Source organism: Euprymna scolopes, chromosome 19 (assembly GCF_053919585.1).
Source record: "Euprymna scolopes isolate OS-2025 chromosome 19, ASM5391958v1, whole genome shotgun sequence".
In the NCBI taxonomy this organism is placed as follows: domain Eukaryota; kingdom Metazoa; phylum Mollusca; class Cephalopoda; order Sepiida; family Sepiolidae; genus Euprymna; species Euprymna scolopes.
Genome location: NC_136500.1, coordinates 83,606,975 through 83,624,263, shown reverse-complemented (window position 1 = coordinate 83,624,263; position 17,289 = coordinate 83,606,975). Strand labels below are relative to the sequence as shown.

Sequence of the window (17,289 nt, the reverse complement as noted above, 5' to 3'; positions counted from 1 at the left end):
TTTTGTCTTCATGCACACCTGGATAATGTCATCCAGAGAGTTTGAAAACGTCACAAGGAGAATACATCATAAAGGAGTGACGTCATTTGTTGCCAAGATGGCTGGAAAAATAATAGGGATGAGATCCATGATGATATCATGAATGATGAATTAACAAAAGAATGATGTCATCCATTAAAACAGAGAACATAGACGTGACAGTGAATAATAATATAAGCTAGACAAACTGTCTAAACCTGGATATAATTTTGTAATAATCTTGACATTGGTTGATAATGCAGTAGTAGCCAGTAGTTAGGGCTTCTGCTGCTGCTTTCAGATCGACAATCATTGTTTTAGGTAACTATTAATCACTCTTTATGACGTCACACCACTTTTTGCATCTACCATTCATCTTATTTATGCTTTCATATTGCTCTTGTGACCGACCATCCATCCATTTATCATTTTTTATGATGTCACACTGCTGTTTGTCAACTACCATTTAATGAATTTATGTAATAATGTGTTTTCAAGTAGTATCAACTTTTTATTTATTTATTTTTTTTTTTTTATTACATCGTTTTAGGCTCCATGGTGGGGATGAGGTGAGCTATCCTTTTAAGGTGTGGATGGTGGAATGCTGCCTCAGGGGTTGAGATGCTGGACATGTCATTAGGTATTTCATCACACTCGACCAGGGTGGGGAGTGGGACACTGGTTTTTCTATCTAGGGATTCCACTGTGAAGCCTACTGCTCTTCTTCCTGTGGTCTGTATTGCTCCGGCGCAGGTTTTCAGGGAGTAAGGGAAACTTGGTCTGTCACTCTTGAAGGTGTCGAAGAATTCTGAGCATGCCAAGGCACGGTTGCTTTGTTCGTCTATGATGAGATATATATCTTTACCGCCTTGTCTGGTTGGTCGGTCAGGTAAACATTCACCAGGCAAGTCTTAGAACACGACCTTTCTGACAGATTGTCACCACAAACCTGTGTGTATTGTGAGACCAATCCGACTGCTGCTGGGGAGTCGTCCTCCTCGCCGTGCTTTGTAGTAGGTCTCACATTGACAAATCATGGAGGTGGCCCTGGATGAAGAGCAGTGTTGTGGTCTTCGCTGTCACACTCCTTGCATTTAACGTTAGTTCTACAGAACCTGGATGTATGTGCCATAGATGAGCAACATTTGAAGCAGATGCTATTTTCTCTTATGAAAGTCTTGTGCTCTTCCAAGAGTTTCTCTCGAAAGGCGCTACATTTTGACAATGGATGGAAGACCTTGTGCAGTGGGCAATATTGCATGAGTATGTGCTCATTCTTGTTTTGTTGACTCTCAAAGTTGGAAACTGTAGGGGACACTTCAGTTTTCTTCACCAGATATTGCTCTGTGTTTGTGTTCTTGTGGGGGGGAACTTGTCCACCGGTGGGTTAATCCTGAAACTCATATCATTTTTGATCCTAGCTTGCTGTGTGATAAAGTTCACGAACACTTTGAATGGAGGGAATATGACTTGGTGGCACTCTTTGTAATCAAAGCCAACAGATAACCATCTATCTTGAAGCGAGGATGGTAATTTGGCAATAAAGGGGTGAAGTCCTCGTGTGGTATCCAGAGAAACGAGTCCAGGAAGGTCTCCATCGTCCTTAGCCGACAAGAGTTCAGTAGCTAGATCACCGAATTCTCTTAGTCTCACAGAATCACTGTTAGACAGCCCTGGAAAATCATCCACTCATTTAAAGAGCGCATCCTCTATCATCTAGGGGGTACCGTAGCATTCTTTGAGTCGGTTCCATATTCTCCTAAGTCCCTTCTCTGGATGATTCGGGTGGGCTAACCTTAATCTCCTTGCGTGTTCTCCTGACTCTTTACCGAGCCACTTTACGAGGAGGTCTATTTCCTCACTATATGTGAGACAGGTGTTTCACGGCACTTTGGAAAGACTGTTTCCAAGTTCGGTAGTCCTCAGGTCTGTCATTGAAGAGTGGCAGTCCAGTATTAATCAATTCACGCCGGGTAAGGTACCTCACAAGGTCTGACATATATTGGGACTGATAAGCATCCGTGTTATCAGTGAAGTTCCAGTTGGTGGATGGTTTGGTGCTTTCCACATGTGAGGTGGGTGGGTGAAAGCTGATAACAGGGGGTAATCCCTTGGGTCCCTCCGAGCTGCTCAGTCTGAAGGGAGGTGATTGTTCGCTAGGTTTCTACTGGTCATATTTGTATTATCACAGTGGTTGGAGTTCAATAATTTCCTCTTTAGGCTGCTTTGCCTGGTCGGCTAGGTACTCCTTGACTCTTGAGTTAGGCTCAGCAGGTGTACGGTCAAGGTTCAAATGGTGGCAGCTAGACCGCTTGTTCAACTCGCCAACAGCTTCCCTGAGAACCTCCGCTTCGGCCATAGTGGCAGCTGTTTCCTTTCGGAGCTGCACCTTTTCCAAATCCATCCTTATTTTGATTTCTTTGTCGATGAAGGCTAAATGTGCTTTGGCCACCTCAGCCTTCGCTTGAGCGATAGCAGCAGCAGCAGCTACTGATGATCTGCTGGAGGACCGTGAGGAGCGAGAAGCATGAGACCTTGAGCGTTTCGACATGTTGTCTAAAATCATTGAAGGGGAGAAGGAAAAGGTCGTCCGTAATAAGGCAAAGTCTACAGGAACACTGAAAGAATAAAACAAATGGTGTGGGCACCACTATTGTTGGAGTGGTGTACGTTTATCTCTGTATGGTAAAACTGTAATCCGCTAAGAACTGTGTAAACACGTCCACTGTTGGTAGGGCTTGTAGTTCTGACGATTGAAGTGCATTCCATGTGTTATCCGTCTGTCTGGGAAGCCTCCATTTTTTACTGTACTGTCCCCAGGATGTGTTTGTTTAGAAACATACAATCCTTGAACAGTTAGCATTAAACGCGTACTAGCAATCAAAACTCTGAAGACAGGAAATCCCATAAACAGGTTTATTGAAGGTAGATATGGTAAAAAAAAAACTGAAAGAAACAAAAAACCATTGTTCAGAATACAAAGAGAAAAAGTCCCGAATGAAGTTATAAAGGGGCTGAATCGGGGAGGCGTATGTAAGGAAATTAACGACAGCTAGAAATAAGGCCGAACACATGGATAAAGAAAATAAACAAAGTTCGTAGTTAAAATGAAATGATATAAAAAATAACATTAAGGCATTAAAAAGTGTCTTTAAGAAGAGGATAATACAATGTTTCTTACTGGAGATGGCTTAAAACGGCAAAGGATAATGAGAGATACGAAACTGAGCCATGCGGCTAGAAAGGCAGCTAATTAGGGGACAAAACACCGGTCAATCTGCCGGTGCTGAGTCAGGGGAAACTATAAGAAAAATGTCCAGCCAAGGGAAATAACTGTTTAAAGACATAATAGATGGCATTAGGTTAACATCATGAGACGAGATTGAACGTTAGTTAGGTTCATATTTCACATCAAAACCTACACAATTTTATATTTATAAGCTCGTTAACAGATGGAATCAAGTTATAGAAAGCAAAGATCGTTATTGTTATGAATAAAGATTTTTCAAAAACAGTTTTTTATTTTCAAATCGGCAAAGAATTTTTACACTGATCTAATACCTTTAACGACTTTTATATCTAATAATAATATACTAAGACACTTCATGTTCGTGTGTATATTTTCATCTTTCACACACATGAAAAAAAATTTGATAGGCCCTTCAACAAAGGCGATGGATGATTAAACTTCACTTCCTCCTTTTTCTCTTCCTCTTCCTAATCATCATCATCATCATCATCATCATCATCATCATCATCCATGTTATCCATGACCTTCCCCTGTGAACTGGACCTGTTATCGCAATTTTATACATTCAACAACCCAATAACTCTTTTCCATTCTTTCAACATGGCCATATCATCAAAGTCATCCTGAAAAATAAGTTATCACATTTTCTGTGATGATTTTTCTGACATAAAATAATGTCTGAAAATTGCAGCACAAAGTAAGATAATTCTAAATTTCCGATTTCTCCATGTTCAACAACAACTTTTAGATGGATGTAACTTTTCTAAAAAAAAACAAATGATAATCTTATCCATTCTAGTTGTGCATTGGTTTTCAGCACCACTCATTGTTTCCCTTTCATTGTTCTGAAAGGGATCAGAGAGTATTAAGAATCAACTGCTATCAGAGCTCTCCTGATTTGAGAGAACAAATTGCAGCCATTTGATTTAGGAGGTAAAATTACTCCCACATGATTTGAAACATCAAATTGCTGATCAGATTGCTATTATTTAATTTGGAAAATAAAATTAATACCATTTGATTTGGGAAATCAAGTTATTAACATTTTATTTGGATGATCCAATTGCTAACATTTGTTTTGGATGATCGAAATGTTGCCATTTGATATAGATCAAATTGTTACCATTTGATGGGAAGATGAAATTGTTGTCATTTAATTGAAAGATCAAATAGTTGCCATTTAATTTGGAAGATCAAATTGCCACAATTTGATTTGAGACATTAAATATCTACTATTTGATTTAAAAGATCAAATTAATATCATCTTATTTGGAAGAACAAATTGCTAACTTTTTGATTTGGGAGATCAATTTGGACCATTTCATTTGGAAGATCAAATTGTTACCATTTGATTTGGGAGATCAAATTTTGATTATTTCATTTGGAAGATCAAATTTGATTGGGAAGAATCTAATTGTTACCATTTTATTTAGAAGATCAAATTGCTAACTTTTCGATTTAGGAGATCAAATTTGGACCATTTCATTTGGAATATCAAATTGCTATTGTTTAGGGAATTTTCAATGCTTTCCATGCGTATTGTGCTTCACTGTCACTGCCCTGGTGAAATTACCAAGTGCAGAAAATATCGGTTTCACTGCTTTCATAACAGAACCATTTTCCTTGTATTATTAGCTTGTCAGTTTACATATGCACAGAATTTGCATATTAGATGTTATTATTATAAGATGTTCATGGTTATTGAAGTGAAACATGTTAGTAACAACTTCACATGCCTAGGGATAATCATGTGATTGTGGAATTTCTTTCAATGATGCAAGATTTTTCTGGCATTTTCAGCATTTCTTATCATGTTTCCAGCACCTGTTGGTTGTTTTGTTTTTTTTACTTGTGAATCATTATTCATTGAGGTTGAAAGCCACTCGAGGTTAAGGATGAATGAGATGAATAGATTGCTAGTTGAATCATGATGGCTATTATGAGAGGATTGAAAATAATGAATTCAATGAAAAAATCTGATTATGATTTGATGATTAAGGAAGAGCAAGAAGTTTTTTTTTTTATTAATATTATTTTCCGAATTGGATAAATTTTTTATGAAAATCTCGGAAAGAAAAGGGACACACTTATGATTGAAAGGCATGAGTCTTCACAGGATAAAATGAAACGTTTCCTTAGGCAAACATATCCATTTTTCGTTGCAGCTTATAGATTCTATTTCTGTTTGTCGGTTTTATGTCAATGTGTAACAGTAATGTGAGAAAATCAGCAGCAGCCGTCTTAGCACATATGCAAATGAAGCAAGTATGCATGCGCTGACATCACGGGAAGGAGGAGAAAAAAAGGCAGAAAAAGGGACAGCACGTGGTCGAGCAAAGGAAGCAATTGGACGTTTTTTTTTTTTTGACTCGTGTACGCCGAGAGAGAAAATATGCTGTGTGATCGAAAAAGCGAAAAGGTTTTTGAAGGATAATGAAATGCATTATTGTTGGAAGAAACCATGAATAAATGTTTTTTATTTGAATTAAAAGACAAAAACATGCTGAGTCGGATTTTTATTTCGTTCCTATTTTCTTTTGGTTTGTTCCTTTGCGATGAAGTATCGGACAACGTATGGGTCCGAGTGGTTGAAATGTAATGACATAATTCAAGTGTAACGGCCATGTTACAAATGCACGCAAAGAGAGATGGGCGATATTTTTTATGCTTCTAAATATTACACCTTTGAGCACTTCCTCTAATCTTTGGGTACTGCATCCAACTGAATGGATTGCCTATACTTTATGAGTCCTTGTGTTGAGGTTTTTATATTAGGTTAGTAGTGGATTAGTATGATGAACAACGGACACGTGTAAACACTACTAATATAGTAGTCAACCGACGTCTATTGTCTCTTACACGGATGGAGGTTGCAGTATGAGGAATCACCCTGGCTCCAGAAAAACACTCAATTCAATTCGGTTCAAGGGAAATAATTCATGTATATCTAACAGAGATGATATCATGAACTGTGCTTGTTATGCCCTCTGATTTGTGACCTTGACCTCGATTTTTGTTTCTGTACTTTTATGATGAAATCCGAATGAATAAAACCTGATTCTTTGAAATCTCTGAAATGCAAAAATTTAGAAGTTTATATACCCCACCCCCACCTCCCATTTGTAAAAGAAAAACGATTTGGAAATTACTCTAAAACCCTGAGAATTTATTAAAATGTTTAAAAATCTTATAATTCTGACAAAAAAAAAGTTAGAAAAAAAAAAGGAACAAATGCTTTCTTGGAATAATATTTTTTTTCTTTGAGTAGGGGTTTATATCTTCTCAAATGCATGTAAGTCTATGAACACAACAGATTTGAAGAACTGTGAACTTCAAATTGTATGAATTAATTACATGCAAGCCAAAAAGTAAATGCTCCTTATGTTGTCTCCAAATATTGTCCTTCTCCATCTTTTCTAGGGACTCATATCAACTGAAAAATACGAATAAAAAAAATGAAATTAAATTAAAACAAACGAAATTATATATATATATATATATATATATATATATATATATATATATATATATATATATATATATATATATATATATATATATATATAGTCTTGGCAGTTTTTTAACCTTTATAACTATATAAGAAAAAAACTTATTTAATTTTTATACTTTTTATCATTCGTTAGAAAACTATTTAGTCAATAAGTTATTTAATAACCTGCAATCACTGCATCAACTCACTATAGCAATAATGGTAATTTAAGGTATCATCAGTTGTTTACCATGAAACACTGTTTCGGGGATTTAAAAACAAAAAAGTATATTAAATCATGGCTCCCCAGTAGTGTTGATCAAACACCACCTCCCTTAATATCAAGAAGAAAAATGTTACAGATATTAGATCTAGTTTCCTATTCTTAATTAATTTGGCTAGCCTATTCATGTTATAAAAATGAATTCCTTACCTGTGAGATTCATCTGTTTCCAAATTCAAAATGGATATATATATATATATATATATATATATATATATATATATATATATATATATATATATATATATATATATATATTAATGGTCAGTTAATTCAGAAACTATTATTATTACAGATATCTATATAGAGATCTATATAAATGTAGATGTATTTTTGACTGGAGACTGGAAGAAAGTATACTGTCGGCCATACTACTCCTATGCTGTTACCATGACACAGCACAAGCAAAAACAATGGCTTCTACCAATATCCATGTAAAAACTCTTTAAATATTGAGTAAGTATTGGAATAAAAAAAGTTTAAATATTGAATAAGTATTGGAATAAAAGTCAAGCGTTTGGACTACTGCTTTCTGATTATAATGTCAATATTGTAGACACAAAAGGAAAGAAAATGATGGACTTACCTTGTAATAATGTCTGTAGGCACTGGATAGTAGCGTGTACATTATTCATTTTCTTTTTAAGCATCACTTTTGGACGAAATTCTTTGACACAAGTATCTAATAAACCTTCAATGTCGACCAGGTAGTCAGAAAGCTGATTGCATACATTAAAGATTACTTTCAAATAATGCTTGAGCAACGTGACCACTTCAGATTTGTGGTCGTTGAAGCCGCTATTATCTAAAGGATCTATCTTTTGGCAAAGCTTTGAAGGGAGATAACTCGAGGTATTCAATAAGTTATTATTTGGTAAGTTTGTCTTGTTGTTCATTTTATAAGATGGACACTGGTATGCCAACACATGTGATAGTCTAACTGGGATGTCAGCTGAATGATTAGAACTACAGTCTTTATTTGAACTCTGCTGTTGCTGCTCGCTTTTATGCATTACTGGTTCTGACTTTAATGAGTTTTTGATTTCCAAATTTTGCAGATACTGGTCTTTTGATTCTGAACTTCTGATCTTTGGCCAATGAGAATTCTCTGCGCACAGTACTTTCTGAGATTTAAAGTTGGGCTCGGTTTCAGAGTCGAACATAAATTTCTTTCCATCATAGATACTGGGTGTAAAGTTCTTGGACGACGGCGAATTTTTAAATGGTAATGCTGAGGCTTCAAAAACGTTTTTATAGCAGTCAACCTCTTTTGATTGTTGACATATGATCATATCCATGCTGATGAACTTATCAGTCAAGTACTTGACCCGCTGCTCAGAATTGGTATTCTCGGCAACATTTTGGATGGTTTCATTCTTCAACAAACTTTCTTCTTTCTGACTCTTGCGATTATCAAAGTTCTTGTTGTCTCGTGCATCTGACATCTGTTCTTTGCTTCCCTCCAAAATGCCACACAGACAAGCGTTCCGTTCTTGTGTCATTCGTTCAATCTCTCTACAATGTGCATGTATTGTTGTTTGCTGTTTTTGGATCATCTCATTCGATTTGCACAGCTCGGTTTTTAAGTCGCGAACCTTTTTTTTCAGTTGGTTTACATCGGGAAGAAATGTTGGATCAATTTCGCCAACCTGGTCTGACAAACCCAGCTTGGAATGCAGCAGAAAGTTCTCCTTGGTTTTAACTTCCAGCAACTGTTGTAGGTTTGTATTTATTTGGGATGGACGATCTTTGAAATCAGATAGAGATGAAGTGATCTTTGGAGCAGAGTTTCCACGTTGTGATTCTGGTAATGATACGGAATCTCCTCCCAAGCATGACTGCTCATTATGCAGAGATAACTGTAGATGGTGACTTGATCTTTGGTATTCAGCAGTTTCATTAAAAGCTTGTGTCGCTTGGTTTGATTTGGAATGAAGTTCAGTTTCTAAGTTTTTGGGACGCGAATTGCTGCCACTACTCATGGTTCCAGTAGGACTTGAAACATCACCATCATCGTGAGGCAGCATAAAAATACCAGCAACTGCAAAAATAAACAAAAATAAAGGAATTCTAATTACATTTCTGTAAAATAAAATCATTTTAAACAATAAAATATAATCGTATCATTTGGATTCTTCAGATTACTGTTCTCATACTGAGTGTCATTCTCACAACATTTCAGTCGATGTAACCTCCGACCTTCTTCAAGTGTGTCTTGTCGAAGTTGGAAATTTTTCTCTCAATCTACACATATTTGTTTTGAACGGAACCTTTTATTTAATTCACGGAAGTAGCATGCTATTGTTCCATCAGCTATGACTGGATAGAAGTCTTAATAATTTGCAATTGTTTTTTGAGTTGCCCACGCTGAGGATTGAACCTTCAAGTGGATATCACTTTTTACAATTGATCTTTCCAAGTACTCTAACCACTGTGCCACAGATCTTTGCAGACAATTCTAGTATGAATTTTAGGAATCTTAAACTGAGTTCGACAAGATATACCTACAGAAGGTCGGAGATTACATTGACTGAAACTTTGTGACAGTGACACTCAAAATGAGAACAGCAGACTGGAAAATCTAAATAATACAGAAAACCAATTCTCATCCCAAAACATCATAAACGTAAATAAAGGATATGCTTATTATAAATATATTTTAGTATAAGAATTTCCAAATGGGATAGGATGCCTCATCATGGAGGTTTTTTGAGAGAGAGAGAGAGAGAGAGAGAGAGAGAGAGAGAGAGAGAGAGAGAGAGAGAGAGAGAGGAGCAAAGTCATTTTTTTTTCTTTTTATAAAATTTAGCCAGCAAAGTAAGAAGATATTTGTTTTTTTCTTTCTTTTTTTTTTTTCATAGTTATATTTTCGTCCACCCCTCTGGGGAGTGGACAATGGAAATATATAAAAAATAAAAGACGTATGAAATACGTTTGAAAGCCAAATTGCAATGCAATATTATGAAAATAAACAAATATTTATTTGTTTAAAATTAATATTTCGACGATAGATGTCATCCTCAGAATTTTATACATTTTTTTTTGTTTCTCTCGCCATGATGTTAAATTGAAAAAAGAAAGAAAGAAAAACCGTTAGTAAAGAGTTTATGTATCGTCTGTCTGTGGTGTTATTTTGAAATGCTGGAAGAATACGTTTGGCATTCGTGATATGAAAGTTAGAGTTATGTTTTCCCTGATAGAAGCGTTGTTTTAATTTTAAAATAAACTACAATTAAAATCGTTTATAAGCCAAATTACAATGCAATATTATGAAAATGAACAAATATTAATTTGTTTCAAACTAATTAAAGAGCGTGTCACTATTATGGCAAAATATTTTTTACATTAAAAAAAATTGTCATACATTATTATAGCCACCAAAGAAGAGAGGAAGACTGCTGCTGTTATCATCATAATGAGAGAGGGAGGGAAGCAAAGAACTGTTTGTGCTGCTAAAGCACTACGGCAAAAACAACTACTGCCACAACTATAGAGAGACATCACTATCAACTGAGCAACTACTTGTGTCATCCAGGGAACAACTGTTTCTATCAACGAAGAGGATGATGGATAATCCATGAGGATAGGAGATCTTTTGGCTTTTAGCAAGAATATTTGTTGGCCATTATTACATCTACAAGAGAAGACAGAAAGACGGCTGCTGTTATCATCACAAGAAATTAAGAAAAGTAACAACTCTATTTCTGTCGTTAAAGCACCATTGTCACGATTATAGAGAAATTGTCACTATCCACTGAGCAACAACTTGCGTATTAACCAGGGAAAAGCTAGTGGATTTTCATTGTTATCTTAAATTTTTTTTTTTTTTTTTTTACATGGAAGTCACCACTTATCAAGACCCTGAGGCCACTCGGGGATAAGAGTTATTGCATGTACAGTAATCAATGGGACAATATCGTAGTATTCGTTAGTAATGGAGATCTGATAAAGTGTCTTACTTAATGGTGCGGTTCATCAGGAACTTGTTTATGTTGGACTTGAAGACATCCAAGTTGTAGTCAGGTGGGAAACAGGCAGACGGAACAGAGTTCCACAGGCATGCACTTCTAAGAAAGAAGCTTTGTTCATGGAATCTACGTTTTGATTTAGGCACAGATAAAGAGTGGAGAAAATTACTGACAGTGGTTTCAGCTAGACGGGTGTTTTTCGTGAAAGATTGGCGAGGGGGGGGGCAAAGATTGGGGCTCAGACGAGCACTTGCTATGGAAATAACGATAAAACAATGAAAGGTTCGTAACACCCCTTCTGTGGGAGAGAGGTTGCAGGGAAGAGAAAAGGACATCTCCCACTAGGCTACGAAGTCTATTTTGTACTCTGTCAAGGCAGGATAGGCTGTTTTTAGCAGCTCCTGCCCAGATATGGCAGCAGTACTCCATCCTTGGACGTACTTGGCTTATCTGTAAACAAAGTCTATCTAAAATAACCTGATATATGATGTGCTTAAGTTGAAATATACTATATCAGATATATTTTGAAAATTATATTTACCATCAAAGTCAGCAATATATTGGAGTCATAGTATGAAGTGTGTTAGGAAATATAAAATATATTTTAACTCATCTTATTTGATAATGGATTATAGTTTTTGGGTCGGTAGATGTAGAACAGTTGGGTTATCAGTTTCAATTCACAGTAGAAGGCCAAGGAAAACGTGAGCGGAAGTGATAAAATTGGATCTGGGGAAAGAAGAATAGATAAAACCCTGGCCAGAGATACGTTGGCTTGGAAGTCAATTTCTTAGCAGCCGTCTAATTTATATGCCAGCATGTGAAACGGACGTTAAACTGATGATGATGATGATGATGATGACGACGACGACGACGACGACGACGACGACGACAACGACGACGACGACAATACAGCCAGAATTGTTGATACACAATCATTGCAAAAAACTTCCATTTCTTCTTCTGTGCATTTAAAGCCATGAATAGAATTTCTCTTTAAGAACTTTTCATCTGTTTCAGAATTTTTGAGAGGGGGAAGGTAATAATTTGTATTATTCGCATTATTTGGACCACTGTTCTCATCTAGAATGTTATTCCTATTCAAGACTTCTACTTGGTCATGGCTGAGAGCAATCTACTTCATCAGTTAAATGAAAAGCTTGGTCCAAAATTGCATACAGATTTTTGAGTTCGGCATAAAGATTTTCGAGTTTGACAAGATGATCCTTAAGAAGGTCGGCGGTTACATCAGCCAAAATATTGTTAGAATAACATCCAAATTGGGTATAGTCGTCCGAATAATCCAAACAATACAAACTTCCTATCTGTGGAAAACAATACCACAGGACTGCTTTCCTGGTGACTATAACAGTCATCTTCAAGTCCAATGTCAACAAATACTTGTTGAGCCGTGCTTGTAAGCAATCAAATCTTGCCCTTTCTGCCCATCATTTCAAGTCCTCTCGTAATATTCTTCATCATACAATTCAAGATCTCATCAACCTTTATCGTTGAGTGGCTGTTGAGCCTTGGTAAATGATAACTGGTTACTATAAAATATGTGTACATTCTGTACAATTTTCTGGTGCAAAGTAAAACATGTTGAGCACTTAAAAAGACTGATCGAATAATTTCATAAAATTTATGTACAGTATATACTTGTGTATAAACCGAATTTCTGGGAGATGATGTTAAGGTTATTTTTTGGGGGGAGTCACCTTATACATAGATACTGTTTTTGGAAATGTTATAAAAGAGCAACTCGGTACTCGATCATAACATACCAAACGCCATTTTGTTTGTGCACTCGGTATATACCGTTCATCCTAATAATTAATCATACTCCTTCCGAACCCCATTGCAGTGTGTTTGCCAGCATGTAAGCACATGCACGGTTTTTCAGTGGGAGGCTTAATAATAATTGGAATAGCTCTCGCAATGTTCACTCTCTAGATGTGGCTATAGGCCTAAGTTCGATATGATGTATTCAGTGATGATATGACGGTTTTTTTTTAGTAGGTTAAGAAATGTACTGTTTATGATATGTCGTTCTTTCCTAAGTTCAACAAGTTTGAACATTTTAATGACAACTATTTAATGAAACTATTTAATGGTATTTAACACATGCATTCACATTATTACAGTATATTATGGCTCGTGCAATGTATGCATTTATGTTATTATGGTTCGTGACATAAATTATGTCTAACAATAGTAACAGCACCTGGAATAAACAGCATTTCATTGATCAGAATGTTTGATTAGCAACATTTGCGTTCGTTGCATGTAAGTGTGTATATGAAAATCAAATAGACCACACTTGCGTAAATGCACGTATTACCACTCATGGATGCCAAGAAAAAATTTATAATATGTCTTACAAAAGGAAATTCTCTGTGCAAGAAAGAGCTGTCAGATGGACTATTTAACTTGTCTAGAATCTACAGTCGACTTATACGCAGATAATATCTAAAAATGACATAATTTTTAGTCTTAAAATACACATCAACACAAGATCGACTTATAAACAAGATCGACTTATACACAAGTAGATGCAGTATTTGGGTTCTTCAGACTATTGTTCTCATCTTGAATGTTAATCGCTCAACGTTTCGACTTTCTTTTCAAATTTGTGAATCTTTCTGTTGAACTCAGGAATCTGCACAGAATTTTGGACAGAACTGTTTATTTAATTTGATTAATTACGAACTCATAACAACATCTCCAAGGCTTTAGTAGATTAATGCATTTGAGAAGAATAGAAGGAATATTTTTTGCTAACAAACAAATACAGAACTTGTATGGTTTCTGAAGATTGGAGATGTGTAGCGGTCTAGGGTATAGAAGGAAATGCGTGTTCATCTCACGTTCGGGTGTCACCAATTTGTAGTGGACTGGTGGATATATTATATATATCCCCCAGTCGTACAAAATATGAGAAATGAATTGCACTGAGAAAGGAAAAATGAATTGCTTTGAGGAAGGAACGAACAACGCGTTTATTTTAAGTAAACGAACTAGAATTTATTTCATGAAGAAACACATAAAAGAAAAGGGTACAACACGCGTTTAGTTGGGCGTGCGTCTCTCTTTGTTTACTGGTGAGAAGGAAAGTCTATTGTAGTATAGAGAGAGAGAGAAAATGAGAAAAAGTCAATCCAGGCCATGGAGATAGAAAACGTGTAAGGTGTACGTACAGTCTGTTAGCTCTTGTCCCATGCATAGTAGCGGGTGGCGTGAGGTGTGCGCCTGCCGAAACGGCGGCAGAAGCTGGTCCAAAAAGGGCTGGAAACAGCTTGTCTCTTGCTTTTATAATTGTTTCCGGTGGTCTTTTGTGCATGTGTGGATTTCCTTTGAAAGGGGAAGTGACGTTGCCCTTGTGTGCGTACGTGTGCGCGTATGTGAGTACATGCGTGTATGTTAGCATGTGTGTGTATACACGTGAATGTGAGTGTATATACGCGAACGTGAATATATGTACGTGTGTGGATGTGTACGCATATGTTTGTGTGCGTGTATGTATATGACAAGTAATATAGCTTGAGATGTGAATGCGTGTTTTTCTGTGAGACTAGAAAAGGCTCCCACGGATGAGAAGTGATAATTTATATTTTAACGATTATTCAAACTACTGTTTTTATCTTGAGTGTTATTTTCACAACGTTTGGTCGTATAACCTTCTTCAGGTATACCTAGTCGAACTCGGAAATCTTTCAGTTCAACCCTGGAATCTGCATGGATTTCAAATGCGTGGTATAATGGATAAAGTGCTAAATAAAATTAAGTTCTAAGTAACACTTTTCTGGAGGTTGAAGATTCGATCCTCAGTGCAGCAGTTCTAAGAATACAACTGCGAATTACCTAAGACCTCTACCCGGTAATGGTTGACAGAATGAGAACATGCTACCCCTGTATGTTAGATAAAGGGTTCCATTCGAATTTCCGTAGATTCATGAGTTTGGCAGAATAATTCCTGAGTTATACAAGGTTCACCTGAAGAAGGTTGTAGGTTACATCGACCAAAACATTGTAAGAATAGCAGATGAGAAGAGTAGTTTGAATAATCCAAATAATACCAATTATTAATTCTCATCTCAATAATTTGGAAACATAATTTTATAAAAGTATTTCAAGAGTGAAATAAAATTTTTTAAATTCCAAGATGGCGGAAACATACCATTAGTCTTTGTTTCCAATTGTTTGTACATGTTTAACTTCTGTTTTAAGGTGGAAATAAGCTGTTTCTTTTCAGACAACCGTTTTTTCATACCAAAATTCTTCTGTTCTAATCTGAAAATAAAAAAAAAACGGAAAAAATGACAATAATTATTATTACTACTACTACTACAATGACGACGATCATGATGATGATGATCGGTTTAACATTATTTTTAGATGCTGGCATATGTTTTTTTTTTATATTTAAAAAAAAAAAAATTTTTTTATTCCATTTTCACTCCAAGCAAGGCACAGTGCCACTTTGATCTAGGGATCAGGGACATAAATTGCAGGATTACTATGTAGGGAGTTGCGCAGCGAGATGTCTGTTCACACTACACTTGAACTTCTGCATGTCAGTACAGTTGGGAAAGCAGGAACCTGGAAGGGTGTTCCAAAGTCTAGCATTTCTGAGGAAGAAACTATTAGAGTAGAAGGCCTTCTTACATCTAGGGATCTTTACTGTGTAGGAGTGGGATTTCGCTGCTTGTTGGGCTTGTCGAGCGTATTTACGTCGAAAGGGTACAAAGGTTTGTAGTTCATCAGAGCATTCATCACTAAAATACAATGTGTTGGACGGCTTTTAAAAATTGACTTCCAAACCAATCTATCTCTGCTGGGTCTTTATTTATCCCTTTTTCTCTCAAGTCCACTGTTACACAATATTAATAAAGGAACATCCGTTTAAAAAATGGAATTAAATATCTATGGTTTCTTAAAATTGGTCATGTGATATGGGGGAAGAAGTGTTTTTCGAACTAAAGATTTTTCTGAGGTGGATAATCAGTATTAATCTGGCAACAAAAATGGAAGGATGTAAACATTCGAGCTTTTTAGCTTTCTTACATCATAGGGAATGCAGCCATAGTATTACTTATAATAAAGTGTATTTTTTTAAAGACAAAAAATGTTTCTGTTGTTTATGCATGCAAATATCCAGATTGATTAATTTTTACAACATGTCGGACACAAAACACCCTGTCTATGGATTACGATCACGCTTTCTCAGACAAAAGACAGAGAGAAATTGCCAACTGATTACTTACCAGAATCCCCTACTTGAAGCACCAACACCAAAGTTTTGTGGATCTTTAAACACAATGCGAGTGTACAACAACGGAGCAATCAGAATGCATGCAACTCACATGGCATCGAACCAGGTGACTTCCGTAGCACATATGACCTCGTTTGATGCCATAATAGGGCCACATTGTACGCGTTTATATATGCCAATTAAATGTTTTTAATAAAAAAAAATAACTTACGTTTTATTTCGGGCCTGTTCGATTTCTAGTTGATTAATCAGCTGCTTCATTTGTGTTTTCCTTTGCAAAAGTAATTTTTCTTTTCCAATTATTTCTGTCTCTTTGTCATGGATGATTTTTTTGAGCTCTTCCTTTTGAGTTTGTATTTCTCTTGACTGAAATCAAACAGAAAAAAATTCTAATAGTTAAATAAATCAGTGTTCTCATCTGCAATTTATCTGAATTCAACTAGCATAGCTACCCGGTGTTGCCTGAGGAGCATGGACAAAAAAAAAAAAAAAAAAAAAACTAGAAGAGTTCAAAATTATGGGCAACAACTGTCTTTCGAAACTTCTTTCTCTCTTTCTACTTCTTCTGTAACGTAGTTGTTACATGCCCACACTCGCAACCCACACATTGTATGCAGACAGTCGCAAGGAAACAAAGACGAGGAAAGAATTTGACTATGAGAACCGAGTTCCCCATACAAGCGGACACACTGATGACTTTAAGGTAACCATAATTACCGCCATTTAACTCTGGTAATATCATTCTTTGCCACAAGGGAGTGATACAGCCTACCTTCACATCCGGTTTCTGCCATTCTTTCTCTTTCTCTTTGGGCTTCACAGACATGCAGACGTGACGAAAGCACTCCCCAGTTTGGCAATCGTCAAACCGCTGTTTAAACTCTCATCATCAAAGACTCTTGAGGCCAACACGCAAGTAACGTTACTCATACATCTTTTGCTATGAACTTTTACAATTTAATAATTGTATCTATGCTGTAAATAAATTTACTTTGGTTGTAATTATAA

General features: G+C 36.1%; 1 protein-coding gene across 3 annotated transcripts in view; it reads right to left on the bottom strand.

Annotated features, from left to right (window-relative positions):
• Positions 1–1,178: 1,178 nt before the first annotated feature.
• Positions 1,179–17,289, bottom strand: part of LOC145239797 (uncharacterized) — a 37,519-nt gene continuing 21,408 nt past the window's right edge. For all 3 annotated transcript variants that reach the window (XM_080103318.1, XM_080103319.1, XM_080103320.1), the window contains 4 exons: positions 16,493–16,647; positions 15,187–15,299; positions 7,628–9,082; positions 1,179–6,701 (listed from right to left, as the gene is read on the bottom strand). In XM_080103318.1, the coding sequence (XP_079959444.1) occupies positions 6,685–6,701; positions 7,628–9,082; positions 15,187–15,299; positions 16,493–16,647 (1,740 nt within the window). In that variant the 3' untranslated portion in view covers positions 1,179–6,684. The remainder of the gene's footprint in view (positions 6,702–7,627; positions 9,083–15,186; positions 15,300–16,492; positions 16,648–17,289) is intronic.